Source organism: Culicoides brevitarsis, chromosome 3 (genome assembly GCF_036172545.1).
Source record: "Culicoides brevitarsis isolate CSIRO-B50_1 chromosome 3, AGI_CSIRO_Cbre_v1, whole genome shotgun sequence".
NCBI lineage: Eukaryota > Metazoa > Arthropoda > Insecta > Diptera > Ceratopogonidae > Culicoides > Culicoides brevitarsis.
In genome coordinates, this window is record NC_087087.1 from 13,364,893 (window position 1) to 13,374,877 (window position 9,985).

Here is a 9,985-nt window from a genome sequence, read left to right on the forward strand (position 1 = left end):
TCTCAGTGCAGCACATCCCAAAATGCACGCATTGGCATACGTGACGCCATCTGTGCCACAAACCTGGCTATTTTGCGCGGAACATTTGCAAGCAAACGCAAATTTTGCCAGAAAAAGCGACAAAAATGTCAAAAACAAAAGATTCCAGTTCATTTCTCGCGAACGAACTGTGTGACGCACGACGTTGTACTAAAAAAGATGTTGACACAAATGGTCTTTATCAATTTTTTTTTTGCGTTTATTACGAAAAATCTTGTGTTATTTTTAACTCAGTAACAAACAAAAGGAATTTACGAAATTTGATGAAATTTGTTGAAATTCCGGGCGAATCAGCAGGTCCCTTGATGCGCCAAACGTAAACCTGGATTCTTCTTTTGAGCACATTCAAAGAGACAATCGTTGGCATAAGTTTCGCCATTCGAGCCGCACATTGGCAAGAACATGTGATTGCAGAAACACTCAGATTTTATGCGAAAAATCATTGAAAATATCAAGAAAATGGCGAAAATTTTCATAATTTTTACGTTTTGACTGGACAAAAGTCGCAAATGAACTAAATTCTAATTTTTGGCACGTGCGAATAATTGCAAAAATTTGTAAAGGTTGAACAATAGAACTTTTTTTTCGGAATTACTCGGTTAAATTTTTAAAGAAAAACCAGATCGACCCATTTTTATTCAAATTTATTTAACAAAAAAAAATTTTTATGGAATTTTTTTTGTTAAAAATTGGTTAAAAATCAATTTTATGCAGTTTTGCACCTGCCTTCATGAGAAACTCTTAAGTCCGGTTTGTTTCCCAGCACCCGCTCACAAAACAAGCTACATCCATCACGGTATGTGTGTCCATCACTTCCACACACTGGCTTGTCCTCGTCCTCAAGAATACATAGGCAGGCGAAAGTCGATGCAAAAATCATCGCAAAAATGAAAAATATTGAAAATAATTTCATGATAAATCGGTTTTGAAGTCAGAATTGAACTAAATTTGATATTCTTGAATTCTTAGCGTAAACTATTAGTATTGAAATGCGATAGATAATTACATTTTTTTTTATTATGTCTTATCATTAAATTGAAAAAAAATTCATATTAATTGAACTTCAAAGTTCAAAAAAACTTTTGTTCTCAAGTTTTACTTGAACTATTTTAGAATTCGCTACGGGAAAGAAAAATATTTATGCAAAGCGAGAAAAAATGTATTAATTTAAAGCAAAATGTGAGTGTGGTCAAAAATTCAAATTTCTAAGCCATTGAATTATTTTATGAAAAAAAAAAATCTTTAAATTTTAAATATTTTCATGTAAATTCTCATGAATTCTCTCATCAGAAGGAAGTAAAATCATCTATCTAAGAATTTTTGATAAGCGAAATTTAGATAAGCAACATCTTAAAAGAAATTCCTCTAATAATCAGCTCAAGGTCATTCAAGGTTATCAAGCTTAAGCTGTTTTAGTTGAAATTGAATGTAAACAAAACAAAGTTCATGTTCTTTGAAGGCAAACACAACAACACTACCGAACTAATTTTACAAGATTCACTATTGATGAAGAATTGAATATGAAGGAAAACTTCAAAACTGTGATTAAAAAGACTGCAAAGAAGGTTGGTTTCTAAGGAACAGATACAGAAACAAGACTGATGTGTAAAAGGTCTCTTGCCCGATTACCTAAGAGTAAACATATCACATGTTGGAGACGTTCAACCTTACCTTTTGAGAAGAAACAATCAACTAAGACCATTAAGTAACCTGATAACCAACTCAGTATTTTACAAGGGATCAGCATTATACAACGAATTAGCAAAAACCTGTGATATTAGTGAACTAACATTGAATCAATTTAAAAAAAGAGCAAAAGATTATGTGATTAAAAACATTGAAATATAGTAAACTAGCCCAAATTAAGAACACAAAAATCTAATATAATCTAAATGATGAAAAAAAAATACAACACCAAAAATTTTATCTTAGATTTTTTAACAGCCTTTTTAGACATTAAAGCTTTGTAAAAAATTTTGATTTTTTGAATTTTTGGTAGAATTTTGAAACAAAAATAAATTGAATTTCCTTCTTTTATTTCATAATTTTTTAAAAATTTTACTCCAATTTTCTAAAATATTTTTTACGCATTTTTGTTCAAAGCTCTTGAATAATTTTAAAATTTAGAACGTTTAGCATTCTCCTTGCTTGGCGACTTCCAATCCAACTTTGCTCTTTTGTGCGCAATTTAATGTACACTCGTTCCCATAAGTGTTTCCATCAGATCCACAAACAGGCTGGTAATGTTGTGGACATAAACAGGCAAAGGTTGTGGCGAAAATCATCGCGAACAACAAAAATACGGAGAAAAATTTCATTTTTAATTATTTTTTGTTTTTTTTTTCAAGTGAATTGTTTCTAACGACTGACAATTCTCGACTGAATAAATTTACTGATAACTTTGAGATTTCAGAGAATTAGAATAAGGTCATTTTAAATCATTCTTATATTTTTTTGCTCACAACACAGAAAAAAATCAATGAGACAAAAAAAAAATAAAGAAAAAAATACAAAACAATTTTTATAAGAAAAAAAATTATGGAAAAAAAAAAAATTTGTCGAAAAAATTAAAATTTTTGTTTAAACTTTCTTTTAACTAAAATTCTAATGAAGTTTATGATAAAAAAATTAAATGCAGATTTTTTTGTAGAGATTTTCCTCTGATTGTTTGAAATAGAACTTTCCATTAAAAATGAAAAACTAATGAAATTTTGTTAAAGAAGAAAAATTTTTATTAAATTTTTTATTTATTTCGTTTATTAAAGGTGCAAATTTATTCTAAAATATTTCTCACACATTTTTGTTCAAAGCTCAAATTTCTTTGAAATTTAACATTCTCCTTGTTGAGCGACTTCCAATCCAACTTTGCTCTTTTGTGCACATTTTAATGCACACTCGTTCGCGTAAGTTTCTCCATCAGATCCGCAAACAGGCGTATAATTTGCTGGACATAAGCAGGCAAAGGTTGTGGCGAAAATCATCGCGAACAACAAAAATACGGTGAAGAATTTCATTTTTAATTATTTTTTTGTTAAAGAATTGTTTCTAAATTATTTAACTAAAAATTAATAAATTTAATTTTAAAATTTATAAAAAAAAATATTTAAGAAGAAACAAATTATTTAACGAAAAAATAAATTTAAACTGTCTTTTGAACTAAAATACTTATAAAATTTATAATAAAAAAATTTAAAAAAAACAAAATGCTAAAATTTTAATAATTTTTTTTATTAATTAAAAAAAAATCAGAAGATTCAAATACAGTTTAAATAAAAAATAAAATATTTTCTTTATTTTTTTAATTCAAATTCAATTTTTTACACATTTTTGTCCAAAGCTCTTGATAAAAATTTGAAACTTAGCACATTCCTTGCTTCACCAACTCCAATCCAAATTTCATTTTTTGTTCACAACTAAATGTACACTCGTTCGCGTAAGTTTCTCCATCAGATCCACACACAGGCTGGTAATGTCTTGGACATATGCAGCCAAAAGCTGTTACGAAAATCATCGCGAACAAGAAAAATACTGAGATAAATTTCATTTTAAAACTATTCAATAGCTATCAAAGACGATATCTTAGACGACTGGATATCTTTAACTAAGCGAATGTAAAGTTAACTTGAAAAACAAGTGCTTATATACATCTTTAAAAATGCTAATTAAATTAAAATTACAAAGATTCAAAGAATTCCTTTGCATAAAATTTAATTTTATTAATTCAACTGAAACCTTGTAACGGAATAACCCAAGCTTTGATTTATAAATCACTCTAGAACTTGTTCTGAAATGTCCGTTAGAGATGTGAGAAGGTTTTTGTACAAAGAAAATGCGAAAAAGTATGTGAAAAATTAGGAAAATTTAAGGATTTAATGTTTAAACCTTATTGCATACTTTTAGGCTCTATTTAAAAACATATTTTTATTATTTTTTTTCTACATATTTTTAACCTCTTTTATTAGAAAAATGATGAGTAAATAATTTATTATGTTTTTAATGAACTATTAAAAACAAATTTATTAACAAAATGAGCAAAAATTATTTTTTTCGATTTTTTAATTTATTTATTTTTTTTAATTAATTTTTATTTTTTTAAATTAATTTTTAAAATTCTTTCATTATTTAACACTAATTTTAAATTTTTCAACACATTTTCGTTGAAAATCCTTGAAAAAATCAACTTTTAGAACTCTCCTTGCATAGCAACCTCCAATCCAACTTTGGTTTTTTGAGCGAAATTCAACATACACTCGTTCCCATTAGTTTTTCCATCAGATCCGCAAACAGGCTGGTAAGCTGCTGGGCGATAACAGGAAAAAGCTGTTGCGAAAATCATCGCAAACAACAAAAATACAGCGAAAAATTTCATTTTAGAATATTTTACTCGAATTTCCAACTGAGAACTGAATTATTTATTTAATTGACTGAAAAGATGAAGAGATTTGTTTATTGATACTGTAAAAATAGATCACGCGACTCTAAGAATTTAGAAAAAAAAATGAGAAAAGCTCCATTGAAGTTTCACAAGTCCTTTATTAAATCAAATTTTCAAAATATTTCAAATTTAACGTCTTTTATGTTCGTGATCCTTGGGAGTGCATCTTCCTTCGTGAACGATTGTAACTTCCTTCTTGAACTTTTCAGCCATACACTTCATGATGCACCCATTGGGATGAGTTCTTCCATCGGAACCACAAACGGGTTTAATCTCGAATTTGCAATCGCATTTGGCCATGGCTGTCGCGATGACACAAGCGAGTAACAAAAAAATTGCGAAGAATTTCATTTTTTTATGATTTTTTTTTAAGTTGTATCTCTTCGAAGGCTGCAAAATTAAAACTGAATGTTTTTGTGTTTTTCGGTATTTTTATACTAAAGTTTGTTTAGTCAGATGTTCAGTTTTATACCATTTAAGCGAACTTGGATACAGAATTTTTCATCGATGTTACTATCTGAGAAGAATTTTTTGATGATTCACGAAATTTCTGTTTTTTGTAAAAAAAAAATTTATTACTAAGTGACTTGAAAGAGAAACTTTGATAAAAATAATGCGAAAATTTTTAAATTTTAATTTGAATAATTTCCGTTAAAAATTTGAAAATCGCTTTTTCGCTAATTCAAACAGATATTTAAGTACAGTGAAGAAAATACGTTTGGCAAGGATAGAAACTTCAAGCAGAAAGTTTCTTTTTTGGAATTTTTAGAACTGATAAGGCCGCTCCAAAATTTTTTCGAGCTTTTTGTACAAAGAAATTTTTTTCAGACTGGGGGGGGCGGTTTTTTTAAAAAATAAAAAAAAAATTTGAAATACTTTTTCATACAAAATGACAAAACTCAAACAATTTTTGAACATTAAAAAATTTAGAAAAAAAATCATTAAGCATTGAAATTTCAAAAAAAATTTAAAAAAAATTTTGAAAATTTCTTGAAAAAATATGAAAAAAAGACCAAAAAAACGGTCAATTTTGATATTATTTAAAACTTTTTTTTTTATTTTACCCCATTGGATTTTCGACTTTTGAAATGGGACAAAAAGTTCACAAAAAATTTGGAGCGGCCTAACTTACCTATCTTAAAATTTTTTAAAACTCTCACAGGAAAATCTAATCTAAGGCTCAAAATTAAAAAAAAATTGTTTTACTTCTTAAATATTTTTTATTTTGCATTAATTGACCTTTGAATGACCTTGAAGATTCTTTTGGATCCTCTTTTATCCAAGGAGCGGGCACGCTCCTTGGTGATTGACTTCAACATTCCTATTCAAAAGATCATTCGCACACTCCAAAAAACAACTATTTGCGTATGTTAATCCATCAGAACCGCATACAGGATCATAATTAATAGCGCAGGCGCATTTACTTAAATCGGGGAGTTGAGCAAATGCAGTTGCAATAATTGTTGCGATCAAGATAAAGATGGCGAAGAATTTCATTTTAATGATTTTTTTAATTAGTTTTTTTTTAGATTGAATTTCTTAAGACTTTCAATTGTTACTGACTATTTTTGAGTAAATTCTCCCATTTTTATATAGTGAACAATGTTTGATCAGATGTACTTTTTTAACCGATTACTAATTTCATTTTTAGGTCGTAATTGACGTAAGAAATGTTTCATATCCAAGGAAAATAAATATGTCGTAAATTGACCTGTTTTTTATTGAGAAACCTTGAAACATAGGATCGTAATATCGATTCAACGGAAAATACCCAAAGATATTCAAATATTAGTTTTTACTTACCGATATTCTAATGAAAGTTAAAAACAAAATTGTCATACGAATTATAACAAATAATAATGACGCAAGAAAAAAAAACTTACAAAAATATTTGAATTCATTTAAATTAAACAAACAGCTTGGGGATCTTTGATATCCAGATCGCACTTGAACAAACTAAAATAAAAATTCAAAAAAACAAAATGAATGATCAATGACGCAATTGTGATTCATTAAATATTTTGAAATATACGTTTCAAATGTAGATCAAAGGCGGATCCAGAGGGGAGTCATTAGGGCATTTACCCCTCCCCCCCTTTTCAACTCAAAGTCTATAAAAATTTTGTAACAAAATAACTCAAATCTTACTTTATGGTTTTTTTAGGATTTTTTTCTGAAGTTCGAGGTTTAGTAAAAAGAAAGTTTTGAAACAAAAAAATTAAGAAAATCAATGGAAAATAGAGAAAATCTTTCAAATATGGCGTGTAAAGTTCATTGCATACTTCATCAAATCATTTTATATTTATTTTAAAAAGTTGCGTTGATTGCATAGTTTTAGGGTAGATTTCTAATTTTAAAAACAAAAAAATAGAATGACGATAGCTTTTTTTTAAATAAAAATGTTTTCTAGTTAATTCCTTCATAATGATCTATTTGAAATCTTATTGATTCTCACCGGTTTTATCGGTTATCAGGAATGCAAAAATTTTTTGACTTAATCTGAAGCTTATGAGATTTAAGGTTAAACTCGAAAATCAGTAAAAAATTATTAAAACTTAAGCTTAAGAAAAAATCAATTAGTTTTGGTTAAAAAACTTTTGTACCCCCATCGGTTTCATTCATTTCCCGATATAACCGTTTGAAATTTGAAAATCGCCATTTCGCTAATTCAAACTGCAATTAAAACGTAAATAAAAAAAATATTCTGATTAAAATTTAAGTTTTTGATCATTAAAAGGTTAAAAGCGACATGAAATTGATCAATTTGATTCATTTTAGGTACCTGAAATTTTCAAAAAATTTTCAAATTCATTTTAAAATGGCGAAAATTTTCAAATTTTAAAAAATGGAAAAATATTGTAAAAATGGCGAATAAATCCCTAATTTGAGATTTCTAATATTGATTGAAATTTAAAAAAACGCTCTCGTCGCCAATTTTTCAACTAACTTTCGCACTCCAATGATTGATGCTGATGATATCAGCTTCAGTGTGACTTCCCCTGTCTCATCTGTGCATTACTCAATTATTATTTTTTTTATTGAAATTAATTCAAACAAGTTTTTTATTTATTTCATTTTATTTATTATTCAAGAACGTGCAATTTTTATCTGTTCTAATTAAATTCTTATCACTCTCAAATCCACTCGTCCTTCACGATTGGAAAAGTCTTTAGCACTTTCCACGTTTTGCGACATCCAATCCAACTTGCGTCTTTTGCGCGCAATTCAAAAAGCACTCGTTGGCATATGTCTTGCCATCCGTTCCGCAAACTTCTGACTTTGTCTTGTCACAAAGACATCCGTAGGCAGCTGCAATAAAAGCCGCAAGCAAAAGAAAAATTCCCCAAAATTTCATGTTGTTCAAACTTCGATCAAAAGTAGACTGAGTCGAGGTTGATTTATTTATAAACAAAGAATTACGTAAAATTGTGTGAAATTTAGAGAACGAATGAAAGGTTATCACTAATTACTGGTCATTAACGTGAATTTTGTGATAATGAACGGAAAAAATAAACAAACGTTTGTTATAATTCACAATTTTTATTTCAATTTATTTATTTTTACAAAAAAAAAACCAGGCGTCTCCATTTTTATTTGAATTTTCGAATAAAATACCATGCGTCTCCATTTTCTTACCGCATTTCATAGAAAAAATGCGGTAATATTTCATTTCTTTACAAAAAATCGCGGTTACATTCTCCGTGATGGGCGATTCTTAGTCCGACACTTCTGCCACGTTCCGAATCAGCTTCGCACCGCAAGAGGCAAGGATTGGAATAAGTATCGCCATCTGTTCCGCATACCGGGTCCAAATTACGGGGACACATGCAAGCCGTATGTTTAGCTTCTGTTTGATGAAAAACGGCAAAAATTAGCAAAAGAGCAGCAATTATTGCAAAAATCGATTTCATTTTGATTTATGTGCTTCTTGTTTAACGGGTTTCAATGATATGACTAATGTTTAAATCAGCTAGAATTACTTTTATAAGACTCTCAAGTACGTGCTTTTATCAACGATTTTTATCTTATCAGGGCATTGATAAGATTTTAGCGAGGAAAATACCCGACTTTGCATCAGAAATTATCGAAAGTTGGTCATTTTTATGATTTCCTTGTTCATTTTGTCAAATTTTTATCGAATTTCTTGCAAAATTTAAAGTTTTTTGAGGAAAATCTTCTGTGAATGACCCCAAAACCTTTGAAAACAATTAAAATCTTATCTCGAGCAACTTGTTGACATTCACAAAATGAGTAGTCTGCAATAAATCCACTGATAAGAGATTCCTATCGATCCATTGAATACTTTTTTTAGGTTGAATCATCGATAGTTTTAATAATTTATGCATTTTTCTTTGTTTCTATTTCACAAACGAACATCAGTCATGCTTTGACATTCGGATTCCAGGTGCTTCAACAGTAAGACGTTCACATTTTTTGATTGTTTTTTGTGTAGTAATGTGATTTGTGAATGGATTTTAAGCTTAATTTACGTCTTGAATAGTATTCACGAGCCTAGAATTTGCACAAAGGCTTGAAAAAATAGAGCTTTAGTTTTATTTAGCGAATAAAATGCATGATTTTGCGATTTTTTTAAGAAATTTTAAGTTTTTTGACGTTTAGAGAGAAATTTTGACATTTATAATATTTGACAGATGTCAAAATTTTTTGAAAAAACTAATTTTTTGAACATTTTTAGGAATAAAAATTGCTTTTTTTCTTAATTTTTTTTTATTAATTTAAAAAGTATTAAATTTTTGTGAAAATTTTGACGTCTGTCATTTTTGAAAAATTAAAATTTTGACAGATGTAAAAAATTTTAAGTTAAAATTTCCTCATTTAACTTTTTTTTCTTTTTTTTAGTTTGTTACTTACAAGAAATTTTTTGAAAAAATTAAATTTAAAAAAAAATTGACAGCTGTCAAATTTTTTAATTTAAAAAAAGATGACAGCTGTCAAAAATGTTCCTCAAAATTCAATTTTTTCAAATTTTTTTAATTAATTTGAAAGAAAAAAAAATTATTTAATTAAAAATGTTCAAAAATTTTTTTTTCAAAAATTTTTGACAGCTGTCATTTTTTGAACTGTCAAATTTTCTCTAAAGCTTTAAATTTTCATAAAATAATTTTTTTCAAAAATATTTTTCTGCTTTTGAATAATAAAATTTAAGCATTTTTTAGTATTAAACCCCTTATTTTGACATTTTTCTAATTTTTCTGTAATTTTTTTTCCCTCAGTCCCGCGAAAAGTCACCACATTACGAGCGCAGTCGGTCCGAAGATCATCTGGAGAACAAACATGTTGCACGACGTGCTCATGCCTACGATTCCCGCGACTATGAAGACGAGATGCCACCCCCTGTTCCTCCATTGCCGGTGCAATATGAGCCGAATTCTGACGGTAGGTCATTTTTTTCGTCCCAAATTTGAGTTTTTTTAATAAAATTTTAATTTCAGATGACGACTACGAGATAAACGAAACCAAAAACGAGCTGAAACGCATTCGCGCCATCAC

The 9,985-nt window shown here is 28.4% G+C and overlaps 2 protein-coding genes across 2 annotated transcripts in view; one reads left to right on the forward strand and one right to left on the reverse strand.

Moving 5' to 3' along the window:
- LOC134835219 (F-actin-monooxygenase Mical) overlaps positions 1–9,983 on the forward strand; it is a gene marked incomplete at its 3' end in the record, with an annotated part of 29,081 nt that extends 19,098 nt beyond the window's left edge. The window contains exons 10-12 of the mRNA XM_063850089.1: positions 8,855–8,890; positions 9,709–9,871; positions 9,928–9,983. Coding sequence (XP_063706159.1) covers positions 8,855–8,890; positions 9,709–9,871; positions 9,928–9,983 — 255 coding nt within the window. The remainder of the gene's footprint in view (positions 1–8,854; positions 8,891–9,708; positions 9,872–9,927) is intronic.
- Positions 2,094–3,067, reverse strand: LOC134833314 (serine protease inhibitor dipetalogastin-like). Its single transcript, XM_063847596.1, has 2 exons — positions 2,873–3,067; positions 2,094–2,362 (listed from the first exon to the last, which is right to left on the reverse strand). The coding sequence occupies exons 1-2, from the start codon at positions 3,051–3,053 to the stop codon at positions 2,172–2,174; spliced, it is 372 nt and encodes a 123-aa protein (XP_063703666.1). The 5' UTR covers positions 3,054–3,067; the 3' UTR covers positions 2,094–2,171.
- Positions 9,984–9,985: the final 2 nt, after the last annotated feature.